The sequence below is a fragment of the Tinamus guttatus genome, unplaced genomic scaffold (genome assembly GCF_059628265.1).
Source record: "Tinamus guttatus ecotype Peru unplaced genomic scaffold, ASM5962826v1 Tinamus_guttatus_pri_ptg000089l, whole genome shotgun sequence".
Taxonomy (NCBI): domain Eukaryota; kingdom Metazoa; phylum Chordata; class Aves; order Tinamiformes; family Tinamidae; genus Tinamus; species Tinamus guttatus.
Window position 1 is genome coordinate 4047983 of NW_028288623.1, and position 19046 is coordinate 4067028.

A 19046-nucleotide genomic window follows, 5' to 3' on the forward strand; every position below is an offset into this window, starting at 1 on the left:
AAGAAGCTGTCATTACTCTTGCTTGATTTTTCCATGTCTGGTCCCAAGGCAGGCTCTCAGTGTGCAGCAGGTGCTCTGCATGGAGTATAAAGACAGTGTAGTGCCTCCTATGTTCCCAGCCTCCTATAATGCCAGGGAAATATGAGGAGCACAGTTCATCCCAGAGAACTGCTATTAGAGGCTGCCCTTTGGCCTGTCTGCACTGTCCATAAGAGGTCTTCTTTCCATAAGAGGTCTGGCCTCTGCCATTACAACCTTCAGAACCTGTCTGCGGTGTGACAGTGACAACTATAAAAGACATCAATGCAATGGCTCTATTTGCACCTACATAAACAACACATGAGCACATGAGAAATGGAGTTTGAGCTCTGAAAACATGGAAAAACTCAGACCAGAGGGAAAAGGTTTAAGAACAAATTGGGAGGAAGGCAGAGGCGCACATCTTACCTCCTGAGTGAATCCTCCTCTGAGCTTTCCTCAGGCATTTCCTGGTTTAAGGCCTCCTGTGATACATTCCCAGGTCTGCTTGAAGCCGACTGGCTGTAAACTCTTTCCCAGTGCCCCGTCTCCTGGTTAAAGACCACTCCCACGGTCCTCTCCTCCTGCGGGGTGGAAGAGCTGCCCAGCTGCAGCCTGCCAGAGGCAGAAGCTCTGCCCTCGGTTCTCTCTGCAGGCTGCACCTGGCTGGCATTTGGAGGCACACCCTCAAACGTGCTTTGGACCTGCCCTGGTGTGTAGCTAGGCGTGCTTCTTTCCCAGCGCAGCGTGTCATTGTTAAAGGTCAGCAGGTTATGACAAGCGCGACAGCGGTTCAGGTGACCCCGGGACAAATTGGAATTGTTTTCACTGCTGTGTGGAGTCTGCTGATGGGAGGGACCAGGCCGATCAGGCTCAATGTTGTTGTTGAGCATTTCTTGAGCCTGTTGTGACTGGCTGGGCTCCCCACCAATCCCCTGATCTAACTCCTGCAGCCGGTCATATTCCAGGAAGAATCGCCTCAAATCACACTGGAGCTCATTACGGATGCTGGCGGGGTTGCTCGGGCCAGCGCTACCACCACCGTCCGCCTCAGCCCCCGGGGCCAGGAAGCCCCTCCCTTCTGTAGCAGAGGTATAGACTGATGCCTGGGAACCTCCCTCCTGCTGCCTCAGCACGGACAGCAAGCTCACAGACGAGGCACTGGTCCTAGGGGGAGGCATGGCTTCCAGCTCTGACCGAGAGCTCATGTTCAGCACTGTCCTAGACCAGTCAGACCCACCCAGGCCCGAAGCCATCTCTCTCGCGGACTGCTGGTACCGGGACTGGTGGCCTGCCAAGGGCCCGCTGAGGGACCGTCGTGTGGGGCCCAGGCTAAGGTTGCGCAGGGTGTTGCCAGCAGTGCTGCTCTGGACTGTGCTGAAAGCAGAGGGCCTGTTAAGTATCCCCTGCTCCTCCTGTGCTACAGATGCCTGCTCTGGGGGTTGGTAAGGCTCTGTCTGCACAGAGGAGAAGGAGGTGCCAGTGGCCCCAGAAGACGTGGAGGGTGCATTTTCCTGGTGTGGGAAGAGAGAAGAAGGAAGTCTTGCACTAGAGCATCGGCTGCAAAGGCACAACATCCCCAGGTGCTGGCAGCACTCTGCTGTGGGGTAGCTGACACGCTCCCGGAGCCTGTTATAGGCAGATGCCCTCGTGTTCTCACTGGTTGGAGGCGGAGGTGGTGGTGGTGGAGGCGGTGGAGGGGATGGGGTAGCAGAGTCTTGCACGCTGTTTTGCTCTCCCACCTGTATGCCAGAGGAGCGGGAGGACAACATATGCAGGAAGTTGTGGAGGAGAGGTGTGCGCCTCACAGGCTGAGATGGTAGGATAGCACGCTGGCGATAGTGCGGCATCTCCGTGCTGTCCACAGAGATTTCCACTTCCTCATCGCTCTGAAAAGGGAAGGGATCAAAGTTCAGTCACCCCACAGTAAAACCCTGCTCCTGCAAGCAAACAGAAGAAAGCCAGCTACCATCCCAGAAGAGATGAAAGGATGTGATAAGGCTCTCCCAGAAGAGAGGAAAAAAGGCCTGGCCTTCACTTGCAGGAAGTCAGCAGTTTCTTTTACGGATCCAGACAGCCTCTTCCTACAACCCAAACTTCAACAATAAACCAGTCCTACCAACAGAAGCAACAGCATCTGGGGGGAGCACTGCTAATATAATGTAGCTTAAAGGGCAATTAATTCAGCATAATGTCACAGAACCAGAGAAAGGGGAGGATCAGTGAGGCATATGTCCCACCACCAGTGCAAAGGACAAGGCAGGACAAGAGCACTTAAGAGGGCTCATCAATAGCCTCATGCATCAATACCATGTTTATACAATGCATGTATTATGAAAACATTTATGTGACCAACTACAGTGAGATAAAACTCAGCCTAGGAGGGCTTCGGGCTTCAAAAAAGCACAAAGATGTTTAGGAACAGACTAGGGTTAACATATGTGGAACATCTCATAATCAGTGAATCAACAAAAACTCTGATATTATACCTACCTGTTGGTTGGAAGGGTTAACAATTGCTGTAAGCAAGTAGTGCCCCAAGGGATCAAACCGTACCAGTCTGAAACAAAAGCAGAACCAGAATATCAATCATCAGTTCACATTCCACAGTGGTACAGGAAACTAGACACAGTAGGAAAAGTCCCATGTGAAACATTTTCAAGGAGGACATTACCACATTACAGTCTGTGTTTCTGAAGGATGTCAAAGTTTATGCATCAACAACATACTTGTCCAGCTGAAGACTGCCACTATTTTATAGTTCACAACAATACTAAATAGAAATTAAGAGGTGGAAACAAATACTCCTGTATCCAATTAAAATAGTCAGGAAATTTTAGGAAAGATTCAAATACGTATTACACACACTGGATTGCGGCACAATGGGAAAGATGAACAACCCTTGAATGTTATCTCATTGCCTCATTTTAAATTGTTCAAAAGAAAATATTCAATTTCCAGTAACACATTTTTCTTCAAAACTGCTCTGGAGTAACTGTTCATCACTCTTTTGGCAGCTTCTGGGTTCTTTTATCCTTCTGTCATGAAAGTTTAACTATCAAGTTTAAAAATGAACATGTAGTAAATCTTGAAAGCATCCATTGGGCACACAGATGATTACAAATGAGAACAGCCAAGCCGATCTACTATTTCCAGCTGTGTTTATCCTGCCAACAGGACTGTTGTCCTACAGGTTGGTCAGGAAGCTATGAACAATGCTGCTCTCTGCTGCTTCACCACAAGAAGGTATATAGCATCCAAGAGAACCCCCCCGCAACCTTGAAGCCTCATCATTTTTCACATACAAATGTTCTTTTCCCCTGGAAACAAGCACTCACCGGACCCGCTCCATTTCACTAGCTGTTTTCACCACTGCAAAAGGTTCCCGACGACTCCAGTCCCAGAAATGTATCTCATTGGCAGTTGCAATCAGCAAGAGCTGAGCCGTAGGATGAAAAGCAAGCGATGCAATGGCATTGTTGCTATCTGTAAACCAGCTCTCACTTCCACCCTGAGTGAGGAGTCAAGAATCACAAGCAGTTTATTACACAGTTTAAGATCAGTAGGTTTATCATTTCAAGGCCTTGGATGGTACCGACATGCTCTACTGGCAACAATAGCAGCTGCTCTTATTTGAGGTCATGTTCAGAACACAGTACTGCTTGCAACAATGACCACAGACAAGCTTCTGTAGATAAGCGAGTCCCAAGCAGCATGTACAAATAGTACATTTCAAGGCAATACAGCGTTTCAGAGCAATCAGCTACATGTACATATATTGTCTCTGAGCCAATCAGTAGCCTAGGCAAAACTGACAAGGCAGCAGCTTCCCTAATGAAAAGTTCAAATAAACTCAGAAGGATGAAAAAAACATGAAAGTCTTTCATGTAAGCTACATAAACCCCTTGCAAAAAAAAAAAAAAAAAAAAAAAAAAAACCACTTCTCCAGCACTGTTTGTATCACATAAATACTTGGGCAAGGCTAAGGAGCACAACCTACCTGTCTGAATCCAGTGAAGGATCTGCCACCTCCTGTCTTGAGGGAGGAGGAGGCTACAATCTGTTGCATACTTTGAGGGACAGGTCCCAGCAAAACTTTCAAGCAACTCTCTTACCAGGCAATGTTTGGGAAATAAACTTTCACAAAACAAAATCACCACCCTCCAAATATCAGAGACACGTGTGTTTCTGGAAAGACTTAAAGACTTACATGTAAATCCCAGATCCTAACCTCCCCATCTAGGCATCCTGAAGCAATGAGGCCAGGGATGGTAGGATGGAAGGTCACACACCAGGGAGTGCGACGATGCCCCACCAGTGAATGAACACACTTGCCCGTTTTCACTTCTGTGATGTAGATGTTATGATTCACGTGTGTGGAAGCCATCAGGGTCCTGGGAACACAAAAGGCAGGACAAACATTAGCACAAGACAAGTATCACAAAATCAGGTTGCAATTAGCTTCATCTCAAGAGGGCCTGTTCACACCTATCCCAGCCAGCTCCCTCACACAGTCCCACACTCCAAGGTTAAGAGGGTACTGCATCACCAATTGCCATATAGCTTCTTGTGGTCAGACTTCCGAGTTTATGTGAACAAGAACTTATCAAATCCGAAAACACAAACCTGATCTTGAAAGTGAACATCAACATGCATCCCAGAAGGAACTTGATGTGTCAGAGCTCAGGGCAATTCTCCACACCAGTTCAATTACTGTCAAGTCAAGGGACTAACAAAGATACTACCTCCATTCTTTTTTTCCCAGTATGCACATCATTGTGTCCTGTTCTTCGGTATCCCAGGATACATGACCTCCTCATTTGGTCTGTTGTACTGTCTTGGTTCAATAGTGAAACACCCTTTACTCCCTCAAATTATTCACTAAATCCCACAGTGCCTGGATAGAACCTTTTCCCTTAGAACTATCCACCACTTAGGTACCTCAGAAATTAAACACCAACTACGCGTGAACCTGTAAGATGAAGTCCCATCCATGCATGTCAAAATTCACAGGTTCCCCTCGGCTGATCAGGGCTGGACTACTCAAGGGACACAAGCCTCCATCACTTTTGCTTGTGTAAGGAGACTGTTGAAACAGGGGATGAACTAGGAGTTAATTACCTGTCTGGACTAAACGCCAGCAAGAAGGTGGAGCGTGGACTGTCTGGTAACTCAACTTTCTGAAAAAGCCAACAAAGCAGGAAGTGTTGCAAGTGTCATATGATCATATTTTAACTGTAAGCCACACAAACAAGAAGGGGAACCCCCTACAGGAACGTATCTATCATGACATCACTACAGGAACTGAACAGAGCTAAAGAGCAGCTTATCAAATGTAATACAATCATGAAACAATTTATTTCAAATTCCTGCCTCCCTTCCCCCACACCAAGATCAATCAGAGCAGCTCAATTTCACAACCTTACCTTGCCCTCCCACTTCATCCATCGAGTTTTGTCCTCCACCAACTCCTGCAGGAGTCGCTGAGCACCCAGAGCTTGGGTGCCACGCTCCCTACCCCAGAGGATGCGGACGGCGTTCTTCTCCGGTACAACCTTCATGGCTTTCAGCTGCCAATGTTATGCCAAGCACTGGGAGAAGACACCAGCAGGTCCAGATCACTACTACCACCAAGCTATGAACAGGCTGTCCACATTTCAAATGTTTTTCTTAATGGAAACCTAAAAAGAGAAAAGAATTATAAGAGAGTCTCCAAGGAATTATGCAGATTTCACTAACAGTAACTATTACCACTGAAAGGTCAGATGATTAAAACACTTTAAGTCCAAATTACTTCTAAGTCCATCACAAAAGTTTTACACCGCATGGAAGCAGACATATATCAAACTCAAAAAAAAAGTTTTCACTAAGAACTGTAGTGGCATGTAGAACATTTGCTGTGTTAGATGATTTATTTAGCCTCCATGCCTATCAGTATTCCCCGAAGTACAACAGCAACAATAAATTGAAGACGTTTAACAAACATTTTAATGTTTATGTCATAATAAGTCTACATATTGTAAAATAAATAGGCAAATCACATCTATGACTGCATTCAGTGAATATACAACTGCATCATGTATTCATCTTGTGGAAAGATCAAGTCACCTCTACCAGATAAAATCAAGAACCTATTTTAAGCCAATTTATCTAAATCTTCACTGGTTTGTACTAATCTGCTGAACTAATCTGGGTATATGATTACATTCACATTTGATGTTATTCTCTTAAGGGCTCATTTTTCAGCTGTTTTGAACCAACTCACCTACTTACCTGGGAAAACAAAACAAAGCAAAAAAACACACAGCTAAAGCCTAGATAGGCTCCCGCTAACTTGCTCTATGTTTTCGAAAGTGGGAACCTGATCAAAAGGTAATGCATCCTTCTTGAGCACAGCTCACATTTTAGAGCCATCCTGGATTCCTTTGGGAGCCGAGTTTAACCTGATCACAGTTGCTCTCCACTAGTTTGTGACACATGCAGCAGCACTTGAAGACTGCATTTACTTCTCCATTTGAAGGCTCTAATTTTCTTTCCCTTTACTAGTATAGACACAAGCTTACTTTAAAAAGAAGTCTTTAACCTTATTAATAGATTACTAAAAAAAAAAAAAGGAAGAATTACTTTTGTAATAAATTAAAGATAGCCATCAACTCTAAACAGTTTGCTCAAATACAAAAAGCGGAGTATGAGGTAATAGGTTATTAAATATCATTAGCAGATAAAATGCTGAAGTACAAGTGATATTTATAGCCAGACGGTAGCCATCTGACTAACAAAGTTTAAAGGAAGCTCAGTGGCCTTGAAAATACTATTCTGGCTCAGCATAAAGACAGCTTGCAGGTCACTGGATCCAACCTGTCTGGAGCAGGGGTGAACTGACTCAGTAGCAGTGCTGCTAGTATTACAAACACCCAAGCTGGCCCAAGTGATAAGCAGCTAATCACCAGAACAAGAAATTGCTCTGGGATTGGCATAGTTCTCTCGTTAAAGTCAATATGACCTAAAGTGGTGTTCAATAACTGGTAGATTAATTGATGCCCTGGATGCGGCCCAGGGCATCAGAGAAATTCTGAAAGTGGGAAGACAGAAATATTTCTACAATTGGCATCTCTGTTTCCTTAACATTTTTTTTTCCCCTTCAGGGCACTTCAGGACAGTGTGCTGGGCTGTTTACAATTTTGGAAAGAGCATTACACAGCCCAGCCCCAAGCCTTCTAACTTGAGCTGTGCCAACTGTCCCCAAAGAAGCCTTAAGGATTCCCAGCCTCAGAGCAATTTGAGCTCATTTATAACTGTCATTTTTACAGGTTCTAGATGTCTAGAAAGTCAAAATGAAGTAGCAAAGAGAAGAAACTTAGCAGTGGTTGGAGACCCCAGGAAAAGAATGAAAAGTTGGGGAGAGAAAGAGACTGAAAGAAATACCTCCAAACAACCTTATGGCAAGGATGTCAAGGTATTTTATGCACTATGCAGTAGCTGAGTGTACAAATCAGAAACTTCAGCACTTTGTGGAGATCTTGGGCGTCTCCCCACCCACTCCCGCTACCCCTCCATCATCTTTGGCATTGATGATTTGGGGAGAATCTCGTACCCCTGTTCTGGAAGCACAGCTGGCTTTGGTAGAAAGCATTTCATATCTTCCTGTCAGCCAAGAACTGCCTCATATTACTGAATCCTCCATTGGGGAAAAAAAGTTATTTCATGTGGCCTTCAGCTCTCAGACTAAAAAATCTTTCTTACCACTCCTAAGGACTTGTTGGTTGGATGCCGAGCCCAGCACTGAAAGCCTTTCCTGATGTGTGCATGCAGAAAGGGTGGGAACAGCTCTACCAGTTTAAAAAAAAAAAAAAAACTGCAATCAGTAAATGCTATTTATAAAAGAGAGTTCTATCCAAAAGACGGAAACATCCATAACTTCAGACTGTTTTGCTGCCTGAAGAAGTCTCAAGTGACTGATGAAGAAAGAGGCAATATTAAGTGAAATATAAAAGCTGTCTCTGGCTTTGCAATCCGGGAAACACAGAGAATATATATACTCAAGCTTCTCCAGAAAAGTCCAGAGAAAAAAAAGAGACATGCACTATTTGTTCTTATCCCAGAGCTCCTTTGCAGAATTTTAAGATTTCCAAATCAAGTTCGACTGCAAAACTGATGCGATCCTGGTAGGTTACTGACCAGCATGTTCAGTGCACTAAGACATCAGCTAGGGCCAGGGAAAGCTTTCATTAACAGATGAAGGGTGCCACTGATCTACAAAAACACAAGTCACCCTTGTCTCTAGCAACAAGGGCTATCAGATTATTAATACTCTGTACTGCCCCAAGCTCTGGCCATGGCCCTATCCATCTTGTAAGCAAGTATCTTCTATTTTTGAAATGCCTGTTCTTAAGCAAAGTGTCCAATCACTAACAACAAAGGGTGCTTTTTTATTTATTCTAAATTAAACTCTAGAACTGCAGCATCTGAGGCTTTGCCTAAATATCAGAAAGTCATTTTTTAAAACAGTTATCACCTTGCACTGACAGTAATTATTATAAGATCCATCTGAATTTGCAAATATTTTGCAAACAGATGGTCAAAACTGATTCAGAAAAAAAGGCAAATCAACTTCTGCTGGACTATATGGAGCACTGAAAAAAAAAAAAAAGAGGAATCTTTTGATTGTATTTATTAAATACTGACTATATCTTGACAATCCATGTACAGACGAGCGGATTTTCCAAAATGATCACAAGATGTTCAGACAGGCACGAAAATATACCTGGTGGTAGAGGCCAAATGCTTTATCTTCACTGTACAGGATCCTCATATAGGTTGTGGTCACAAGACATGCTATTTCCTCAAAGTGTTTTCTACCACTATTTTCCCTTGCATGTTAAACAGGTTGATTTGAAGCAGACTGCTTTACTGAAACTCCAACATATTCAAGAGGCTCATTACAGCAAAGGAGAAAAACAGTACGGCTACAGATTAATGCTGTCCTTCCTTTTTTCCTTTTTCTTTTTTTTTAAAAAGCAAGAGTTTCATTCCTAAGGCAATACAACCTTACTCTCTGGTACTCAAAGACAAGAGCTCTCCAAGAAAGAACAAGCAGATGTCAGCAAAAACACAACTCCACCCAATGACTTTCCAGATCCCTTTTTACTTATAACCCAGTCAGGGGTATAAATCCACTGCTGTTCCACCTGCAGTGTGGCAGTGATGATGCTGACATCCTCCTGAAGAGCATACATTGAATTCTACCAGTAGTTTTATTAAAAGTATTGATTTGATTCACACCATGTGGCTGTCTAACTCTTTTCATGTTTCCACTTGCAAGACAGCAAAGCTTATTTAAAACCAAACCAAAACAAAAAAGCTGATTTTCCCTCTTTACTGAATTAACTCAGCTGAACAAACAGCACAAGTGAAAGAGTCCTAGTTTGGTAAGTAATCAAAGTATGCAGCAGTGGAATTTGAACAATGCAATAACAGCAACAAAAATCTGTAAAAAAGGGTGAGATGACTCATACAGAATAGCTCCGCTCCTAAACTCAAGATAAGTTGGAACAGAAGCTTAGTACTATGCTCAGTACAAGGCCACAGAGTTTCTGAAAGTGTGTCTGATAAGCTACAAGTTTTCCTCTTGAATTTACTGAATGGAATTTACTCCATTTATAGTATTTTTATATGAGGTTTTATAACAGTGCTCTTCTTGGGACAGGAAAAGCTTCTAGAAGGGACAACTTCAAGAAACATTTTAGATATTGCTGCAAGATATCTTACATACATACTGAAAATATAAGTCATGGTACAGTGAAATTTTAAGCAAGGCTAACTCACAGGTACAGTTCATAGACGCATAACCAGCATATCTTAAGCATGACTAATCAAAATAATGAAAGAGGCAAAACTAGAATTCCAGAAACCAATTCATTGTCTTCTTTTATATGCATATACAAGCGAATATATATAATTATATATGTGCATATGCACACACGTTTGAATATACGCACACACAAAGCACAGTGCACACACACAGAAACAAACAGGTGGCCTAATTTAAGACACTGCAAGCATGCAGGCCCCTGGCACAGAGCTGCTCAACAGCAAAAAGCCAGTCTTCAACCTAAATATCGCAGTTTTCAGTATCTTGGGTAAAGGACTACCACTGTTCTTGTTTCTCACTGACAACTGCATCTTGCAAGGTGGATGCTTTCAAACCATCCTCCTTTTTGACCTGCATTGTTTTCTGCTAGCTTGCTTACACAGAGCCGAAGCTGCCAGTTCTCAAGCTGCATCACCCAATACAACTTCTTCAGGATGAAGGGAAAGGGCAAAAGCAATAAGCTATCACTCTGTTTTAACAAAGTTGTGTTAATCAAATCAAAGGTATTTAACTGGGTAGACCTAAATCTGCAGTCTAGACAAAGTCTAAGTCTACAGTCTAAGGCAAAAAAAAAAAAAAAAAAAAAAAAAAGGATCAGTTTTGCATGCAACTACAGAGTCCAAAATTATTACCATAAAGGTGCTTCTGTTCTACGATCCTGTTTTTAAGTTTTTAGAACTTCCCCAATCTAACATTCTGTAAGCTGAAGCTTTCCCTTGATTAAAGCCAGGGAGACTGGAATGCAATGTCAAAGCACATCTTTTGCAGATATATTAAATACCCTACTCTAAGTTGTATCGGTAGCTCTGAACATTTCAGCATAAATCAGAACAGAAATTTAAAAGAGAAATAGCTTGTATCACCGTTTCATGATTACAAAATTCAGTATCATGTTTTAAAATGAAACCATAAACAAGACAATCAAGGAAATTTGATTAAATTACACACATATCAATAGCATATTTTCAATTCAAACTACTATATGATTGCAAGAAAAAGTTTACTACATTCAAAATTTTAATTTTTCTTTTGAGACTGGTTTAAATAAGCTATAAGACTTTCAAGAGAACTCTTTAGTCAAGAGTTTAATTGATGGTTATTTACAAAAAAAAAAGGTGAGGAAGTGGAAGAGAAAGTTGCAGGTATCAAATGCTAAAGATTAGAAAAACTAATGGAAAAAAAATGACAAGAGAAATTGTAAAACAAAACAAAAAAAAAAGTGACCAGCTGCGTCTGGAACTTGACAGTTTCATTTACCAATGATAACATGGAGAACTTCCATTGCTATTATTATCATTTCTGTGCAAACTTCACGAATTCTCACGATATTAGTCACAATCCAGAAGCAAAGATGAGAATAAAAGTAATTTCACAAAACTGCAAACTAAGCCAAACAGTAGAAGTAAGTTCCAGGGGATTAAGAGTTTTTTTCTGAATTCTATTCTCAGCCTGTGGCATCTTTCACTAAGTCCTGCATGCAGTGGGAAATGAGGAAGAGAAAGAAGAGACAGGAGACGAGGGGAACACAGATTAACCATAAGAGAAGTGCTCTCTTTTTAGAAAGAGAAGAAATTTTAAATCCAAAGTCCTAATACATACAGTAAAAGTCACACCAAACTTCCTCAAGTTCAAGAGCCACAGATTGTTCCAAGTATTGACGTTATATGTGGAAGAGAAATCTGAGAGTACCTATAAGGCAGAGGAGCAAAGGAATATCCACAAGATGCAAATTAAGTGCTTTTCAGCACCAGGGCTACATTTAAGGCATGTGCACATCAGCTAAGTAAAGAAGAAAATGCAACTGGAAGCAAGAACATAATTTAAAAACACGGTTCATTCAATTCCCTGTTCACATGGAAATAATCAAGTAAGGTAACACATCAAAAGCAGAGTGATCCACACACAAGCTGAAGCTGTCCTCATGCACACATGTATAAAAACTAAAGGAGTCATAGGAGAAAAAGAAGATCTCGACTTTGAAAACAGAAACACAGCCATTTCTTAAGACCTTTTCCTTTCTCATTCTGGGATTGAGAGTACGAGAAATGCATCAAGAACGTGTCACCAACCCCTTCCAGCAATTTTACATGACACAAGGTGGAGAACTAGTGCTACGTACCGGGAGCAGGACAGCAGGAACCGCTCTGCCAGGACAGCCCAAAGGACCCCACTGAATGATTCCTTGTGAACATCAGAGGTGGAGCTGCGCTCACACAAAGATTAGAGCAACCGTCTCCGTGCTCAGGCCAGGGACCTCATCTTCCTACGAGCCACCAACAAACAGCTCACAGAAGTTAGAGACAACAGAGTTACTAGGTACAATTATAGTCAAAGTTCTTAACAATAAACATTAAATCTCAAGAAGTAAACAATTATATCTCCTCACACGTTAAACAACCCAGTTATCAGGTCTTTCATTAGCAAACTACTATACAGACGTTTTCAAAAGCTCACATTAGAATATTTCTAATATTCGGTCTTTAGAATATTTCTAATATTTAGTCTCTTCCCTTGCACATTAAATTGTTATTCATTTCTGAAATCCACGTTCTTCTTTCCTCATCTCATTACTGTTTTGATTCTATTACTTTCAAGTTAGCGCATGGCCACTAGCACAAGAGAGAACAAGGTAGCTATTAACACACACTAACCCCTTGACTAGGTCGCCTGGACTGCACTACTGCTATGCAAGCTGTAGAGAAGGGTTTCACATGCCAGAAATGGCATTGCTGTAGTGTTTCAGAACACAAAGGTTTTAACTTCAGGTGCTGTTCCTGAACCTGACTCATAAGGCATTCAAATCTGCTCGGCTTTAACCTCGTTCCACATCCTGAAAACCAGCCCAGCAACAAAACTAAAAAGCACTGTAATGGATTGGCAGTAAATGCACGTTAGCAGGAGGTCATTTTTAGGTCCCATTTTACCATTCCCACTACCAATCTGAAAGAGGATAGGAGTGACAAAGGCTAAGAAGCCACATGACATTTGCAAAGGACACCAAATTGAGTGGCACAGTAAACAAGAACAAATATAGAAGTAAAAAAAAAAAAGAAAAAAAAAGACATTAGGTTCTTCTGTAAAGATCTGTGAACATTTCATACAGAGGAGAAATGGAGCAGCACGAAGCACTCTTCCTGAGCCCAGACATACAACTAATACATCCCCCACATTCATAAATACGATCTTTCTGAGGACAAACTTCCACCTAAAAGAAGACTGCTTTCTATTCTTAAATTTGTCTCTTAAAACAGAAAGTTATTATAAGAAAACATACTGGAAAAAAAAAAAGCGGTCCTCTGAAACTCTATTCGTTCTTGAAGTTAAAACACCTTTTTAGTGCAAGAATTATGCTGAGCACTTTCCAGAGACAACAGAAAGCATGTTACTGGTAAAATTAAAAATAACCCAGAAAAAAAAATAAAAAACAAAACTCCAATAAAACTACAGAAATGGAAGTGTTGCCTGAAGGGCTGCAGGAAAACAACACGCTAGGGAACTAACTGGGGCAGCTCCCGCACAAGAAAGGGGCAAGGCGGCCGCGCAGCGCGGGGGCATCTCCGTGCACGGGCTCCTGGCAAGTGTTTTGCAGCAGGAAAAACAAAAGGCGGGCGCAGCGGCAGCGCCCGCTCCGCGTCCAACGGGCGGGACGGGGAGCAGCCCCCGCGAGCAGCCGCGCGCACTGCGGCTCGCTCACGCCGGCCCCCGCTACCGAGCACAAAGGCGGGAGAGCGCCGGGAGGGCGGCCACGGAGCGCGGAAGGAAGGAGCCGGGCCCGGGCGCGCCCCGCGCGGGGCCCAACGGCCGCTTCCCCCGGGCCGCGCCGCGGCGCCGCCCAGCAGCGCGCGGCCAGGCCGCGGCCGCGGCGCCCTCGCAAAGCCGCAGCTCCGGCCCCGCGTCCGCTCCGCCCGCCGCGGCCCGGCCGCCCCGCAGCCGCCAGCCCGCGCGGCCCGGCCCCGGCGCCGGGCGGAGCGCGCAGGCCCCGAGCCTACCTGGTGCGGGCCGGGGCCGGGAGCAGACGGGGGCCGGGAGCGGGGCCGGGGCTGGCGCGGGGCCGGGCCGGAGGGAGCGGCCCCGGGTGTCGCTCGTCGCCGCCGCCGCTCCGCGCTCCGGCCAGGCGAGCCAGCCGAGCGCCGAGCCAGGCCCGAGGAGCAGAGCCGAGAGCGGCGCCAAGGCGCGAGCAGCCGAGGCTCGAAGGGCGCCAGGCGCGGCGAGCCGAGAGACGAGCGCTCCCCGCCCGGCCCGCCGCGCGGGGGCGGCAGAGCGCAGGCGCGGGGAATCGAGCCCCGAGGGGGCGCGCAGGGCTGGGCGCGGGCGTCATCATCCGCGTCATCACCTCGTCATCATCCGCGTCATCGCCCAGACGCTGCAAGGGCTGCTTGGACTGCAACAACAGCAAAATCCCTCACTTCGAGTCTAGCTGGGATCACACGGAGGGGCTGCTCGTCTTTTGTTTTGTTTTTCCAGGTCAGCCTGCACCATCCAAAGTATTATATGATCGACAAAAACTTACATCTTCTCTCAAACTCACGTCTCAAAGCTCTCCCTGTAAGATGTTTTCCAGGTCTCGTATCCTCAAGATATCAGGGAGGGGAAAATGCAATTGAAAAACAGGCAAGAACAGGCAGATGGTATCACACGTTCAGAAGGAAAGAGATAACCATATCAGATAAAAGTTAATTGAAAAAAAATTATTTTCCTTGAAAAGCAGGCAGGCTGTTAATATTTATTATTATCTATTTGACTCCAAGATCCTGGCTGCTGAAGACAAACATGTACATAACCCCTCCAAGAGGGTCAATCTGTGACAAGAGCCCTGGGGATGCGTTAATACGAGTTGTCGTAATGGTGGTGCTGCCTGCTCTGTATCACACATGAGAGTCTCTGGAGAGACTTGAATATTAGGAGCAAAATCTAAGCAAATGAGGGCACTCAGTGCCTACAGCATCAAAGAAAAGAGTCAGAAGACCCAAACAAATGAAGTGTACAGCACGAGGTTTGCTGCATTATGCAGCATAAGAGGCAGCTAACAGCTGAATGAGGCAGTCTCTGAGGAGACAAACTGAGAAGGGGGGTTGGTGGGATTTTTAGAGCAATTTAGTCAAGCAGTGAAAACTCCAGTACGTTGGATAGTCAGTCACTGTCATCTTCCAGCAGCTGGCTAGGATCTGCCAGGCAGTACCAGCATTTGACACTCAGGGCAGACTTTGCATCTCACAGCTCTGACACTGCACAAACTTCACGTATTCAGGAAAACAGCTGGTAAGCTTGCTGCAGGGGAAGCAAAAAGGAGCTGGAAAGCAGAGAAGAAATGCTTCTCAGCTGTCAGGTTAAAGTGTGATCCTAGCCCAAGGGAAGCAGAAGAGTCCAGATGAGTCATTTTGAAGGAAGCTGCTAGGAACACATAGGGCAGCCTCTTCTCTAGATGAATAAACCCCATTTCCCAAATCAACCGAGAGGCCCTGACACAAGGAACTGCAAGTTGGTCTTGGCAGAACAACCTGATGCAATTTTTGCCCAAAGTGATAAGCAGAGAGATTAGTTTTGAAACTATGCTCTACCAAAACTGACCACGACTCCAGCAAGACAAGTTCCAGTGGTGAAGAGGTTCCAGGAAGTGCCACCACTTTGGTCTCAGCACATGCTGTAGAGAGCTATTAATAGCATAAATTGAGAAACTTCTACTAATTATTTCATGACAGCTGACTGTAAATACACATATCCTAGTCCCGCTTGACTTTCACCTGAGCTCAAATTCATACTGGTGTCTAGGTCTAAAGATAAGCATTTTTAGTGCAGCTGGATACTGTGATGAGACACCAGACATAGGGCAGCAACTCTCCTTTCCTCTGGCATTATGATTATTTTACAAATGATTTTCTAGAAAGTAATGCTTACATGTTTCTTCCCAAGTAAAAGGTTCAGGGTTTTCTCCATAGTAAAAATAGTAGTTCTTAAATGGCACACATCATGGAAGAAAGTATAAAGAAAATAGAAAAACATCTCAGATTGTTGGAGATGTAATTGTACAGTTCTAACCAAGGCCTCTGAAAACAAGCTACTTATGCCTCATCAAGCCTGCCTGTTGTCTATAAAGTAGGAAATGCTTATTGCTACTGCAAACTGACAGAACTATATCTAATTCCAAATCTTCACTCAGTTCTTAGGAACATGTCCTATATTTTCTCATTTTTCAAACTTGTGGCACATGATCCAGGCTCATTTTCCCTACAAAGAGCAGAAAGAACTGCTGGGCTAAATGGCTGTGCTGCTGCCTTTATGGCATCCTATTTTCTTTTTTTCCTCCCCCCTCCTTTTCCTCTCATCTTCTTCTGCAGAACTCTCAATGCCTTGACACTTGGATGTTACATTTCCTTCTCAGTAAACAATAAAATCTCCAAGAAGCAAAATAATCTCAGGGTGCTGCCAAGCGATATCCTTGGAAATGAGTGTATTCTTTGGAAAGAGAGCATTGCCAGGACACTTCAGTCTTGTGCCAGCAACAACTGTGTGCATTAGAGACTTTTTTCCACTGAATAGGGACATTGCCAGCAACATCAGAGTAGCCTTCCCATTCCTCAGCTCTGATCCAAATAGAGAACTTACTTATGCAACCAGTTCAATTTTTGTCATCCAGTCAATCCTTCACATTTCTTTGAGCATAACAAGATGACAGTTTCTGTTGTGGTAGACATCTAGTGAGAACTAGACTTAAATTCATTAGCCTGTTTCCTAATATACATTAAGTAACAAACACAGCCAACCATAAGCTGTGCCAATGAGGCTAAACATCTTCTCAAACTTGGGAAATACGAAACATTCAGCCCTTCTTTACCTTTTAGATATGTGCATATATTAATGTGAATATACCAGAAAAGCCCAACTCCTCCCAGAACACAAGCAACAACATTCACAGCAATCACTGTGTTTTAGGAGGTATGCAAAACCACTGAGGGAATTTAGTAAGAACTTGTATCTGCAAGCCAAATGAGGAGTGTTTTTTGTATGCTGCTGTTTATAAATTGAGAGTAGACTGGAGCCCCAAAGGCAGTTTATTTTTTGTGAAATGTTTAAAAATAAATGTTTATCTTACAAACTGGCATAGAACTGTGCTTTGTAAAATAGTTCAAACCTTATAGATTTTTCTTTTTTTTTTATCAAAGACCATTTCCCAAGTTTCTCCTCTACTCTCACATAACTGTCACTGTTCCCTACAATAGGTGAAAGGAGATATCCATCACAACGGTGAAATATTAACAACTATATATGACATTTACAGAGAGATCAACAAAAGTTCAGAATACCCCTCCTGCCTCAAAATCAAAAGTCGGTCAAATTTCTTCCCGTCTCCCAACTGCTCAGTCTTAATGAACTCACAGAGGAGGAAGATATCTGCCCTGTATTCTTCTCACATCAGCCTTTAGAAGCTGTCACAAACTCAACTAAAATGAGTAAGCAAAAGCTCCTGGCGTATACGACAGGCTTCTGAGTCCATTGATTCCATTTGCTCGTAGTCTTCTTCCGGTTGCTCCAAGTGTCCTGTGGCTGGAGAAGACCATACGTCCAGCCCGTGCTCCAGGGAGATGTTATGAAGCACACAGCAGGCCAGAATTATGTGGCTGGATTTCTCTGGAGAATATTGCAGGGTGCCTTTGGACCCATCCAGGCAGCGGAAACGCGAGCGAATGGTCCTGAACGTCCGCTCGATGACGTTGTGAGTGGCAGAATGAGCCATGTTGTAACGATACTCTGCAGGAGTCTCGGGGATATGCAGAGGGGTCATCAACCAGGTTTGGAGGAAGAAGGAGCTGTCACCTGTTAGCAGCGACAAGCAGGAGAGATTAGAAACCTACGGTGACTTTCAACTCTTTAGCCTCAGTTTTCTGGAACTGAAGATATATCTAATGTAAGACATAATAGCTATAGCTAATGATAATAGTTATATAATAGAATATCTATTTTGGGGCTAAAACAGAACACATAAGAAAAAATGAAAAAGCAACAATAGCTAAGGTTTACAAGTGTGGGGAAAAAAATGAGACATTCTACACAAAGAAATCCTAAGGAATATGGAAGAGGAGTTTAAGAAAACTCACAAAATTGAAACTATGACAAACGGGCAAGAACTGTATGTAGAATTTAAAACTGCATAATTCAGAAAGATGTAAAATACTGAAAACAAAAGATTACCAGAAGGTATATAATATATACAGTAATTGGACTCTCTCTCTCTCTCTCTTTCTATATATATATATATATATATAAACAGATTTTGTTCTAGCTTTCTAAGGGAAGAATGGTCCCAACAATCTCAGATTTCAAAGAATCTGCAGGAAAACAATTAGAAACTAATCACTTGAGCCCCGATGCTCTAGACTCAGTGATAAGCCAATATCTAAAAGATTCTCATGAAAATCAATGGAAAATTGACTTACCAAGTAGCCAACCATCTTTATGTAGCTCACTTTCAAACTGGCTTGTAAGGGCTGCCTGCTGTAGCACAGTGCAGTCAGGCAGGCTGCCTGGCCAGTGTGTTTCTGCACTCAGCAGGACTCCTCTGGCATCACACACCATCAGACAGTTCAGAGAATGGAGACCCTTCCGGTTCACATAGGACAGGTCCTCTGCGTTTGGTGCTTTGATTGCCACGTGAGTGCAGTCGACCACCCCTAGCACTCCTGGCATGCCTGCCAGCCCGTAGAAGTCATCCTTCAGGCTCTGCACCGCAGCCTCATCCTCGGGAAAGTGAATGAACTGGGGGGCTCTTTCCACCAATGCCTCGGTGACGTTGGCAACACAGCGGCTCATGGAGGCTTGGCTAATGCCAATGGCATCGCCCATGCGAGTCTGGAAGGAGCCCGAGGTATAAAAGCCTAAGGCAGCAAGTATCTGCGTCTCCGGGCTGATGGCCCTGGAGCGCTGCGTGGGCCGACACAGGCTGGCTCCCAGGAGATCCACCAGGTAGTAAATGAACTGTCGGGGAAAGCCGTACGTGGACACTAGATACTCATCTGTGACATCGTCCAGCTTGAAGCGATCCAGCGTCCGATGTCCACGGCCGTAGAGCAGGAGGTCGCAGTCAAGGACAGCAATGGGCACAGCCATGGCAGGCGCCCCACGGCTCCTCGGAGCCGCTGCGCCAGAGCCTGCCACCTCCGCA

The 19046-nt window shown here is 44.1% G+C and overlaps 2 protein-coding genes across 4 annotated transcripts in view; both read right to left on the reverse strand.

Annotated features, from left to right (window-relative positions):
- Positions 1 to 5868, reverse strand: part of AMBRA1 (autophagy and beclin 1 regulator 1) — a 113444-nt gene extending 107576 nt beyond the window's left edge. For 2 of the 3 annotated variants that reach the window (XM_010226427.2, XM_088520511.1), the window contains exons 1-6: positions 5445 to 5868; positions 5140 to 5198; positions 4229 to 4412; positions 3357 to 3529; positions 2512 to 2578; positions 448 to 1907 (exon numbers count right to left, since the gene is read on the reverse strand). In XM_010226427.2, the coding sequence (XP_010224729.2) occupies positions 448 to 1907; positions 2512 to 2578; positions 3357 to 3529; positions 4229 to 4412; positions 5140 to 5198; positions 5445 to 5579 (2078 nt within the window). In that variant the 5' untranslated portion in view covers positions 5580 to 5868. The remainder of the gene's footprint in view (positions 1 to 447; positions 1908 to 2511; positions 2579 to 3356; positions 3530 to 4228; positions 4413 to 5139; positions 5199 to 5444) is intronic. The other variant, XM_088520512.1, reaches the window with a different exon arrangement.
- Positions 5869 to 17216: 11348 nt separating this feature from the next.
- Positions 17217 to 19006, reverse strand: HARBI1 (harbinger transposase derived 1). Its single transcript, XM_010226428.2, has 2 exons — positions 18322 to 19006; positions 17217 to 17701 (listed from the first exon to the last, which is right to left on the reverse strand). The coding sequence occupies exons 1-2, from the start codon at positions 18989 to 18991 to the stop codon at positions 17325 to 17327; spliced, it is 1047 nt and encodes a 348-aa protein (XP_010224730.1). The 5' UTR covers positions 18992 to 19006; the 3' UTR covers positions 17217 to 17324.
- Positions 19007 to 19046: the final 40 nt, after the last annotated feature.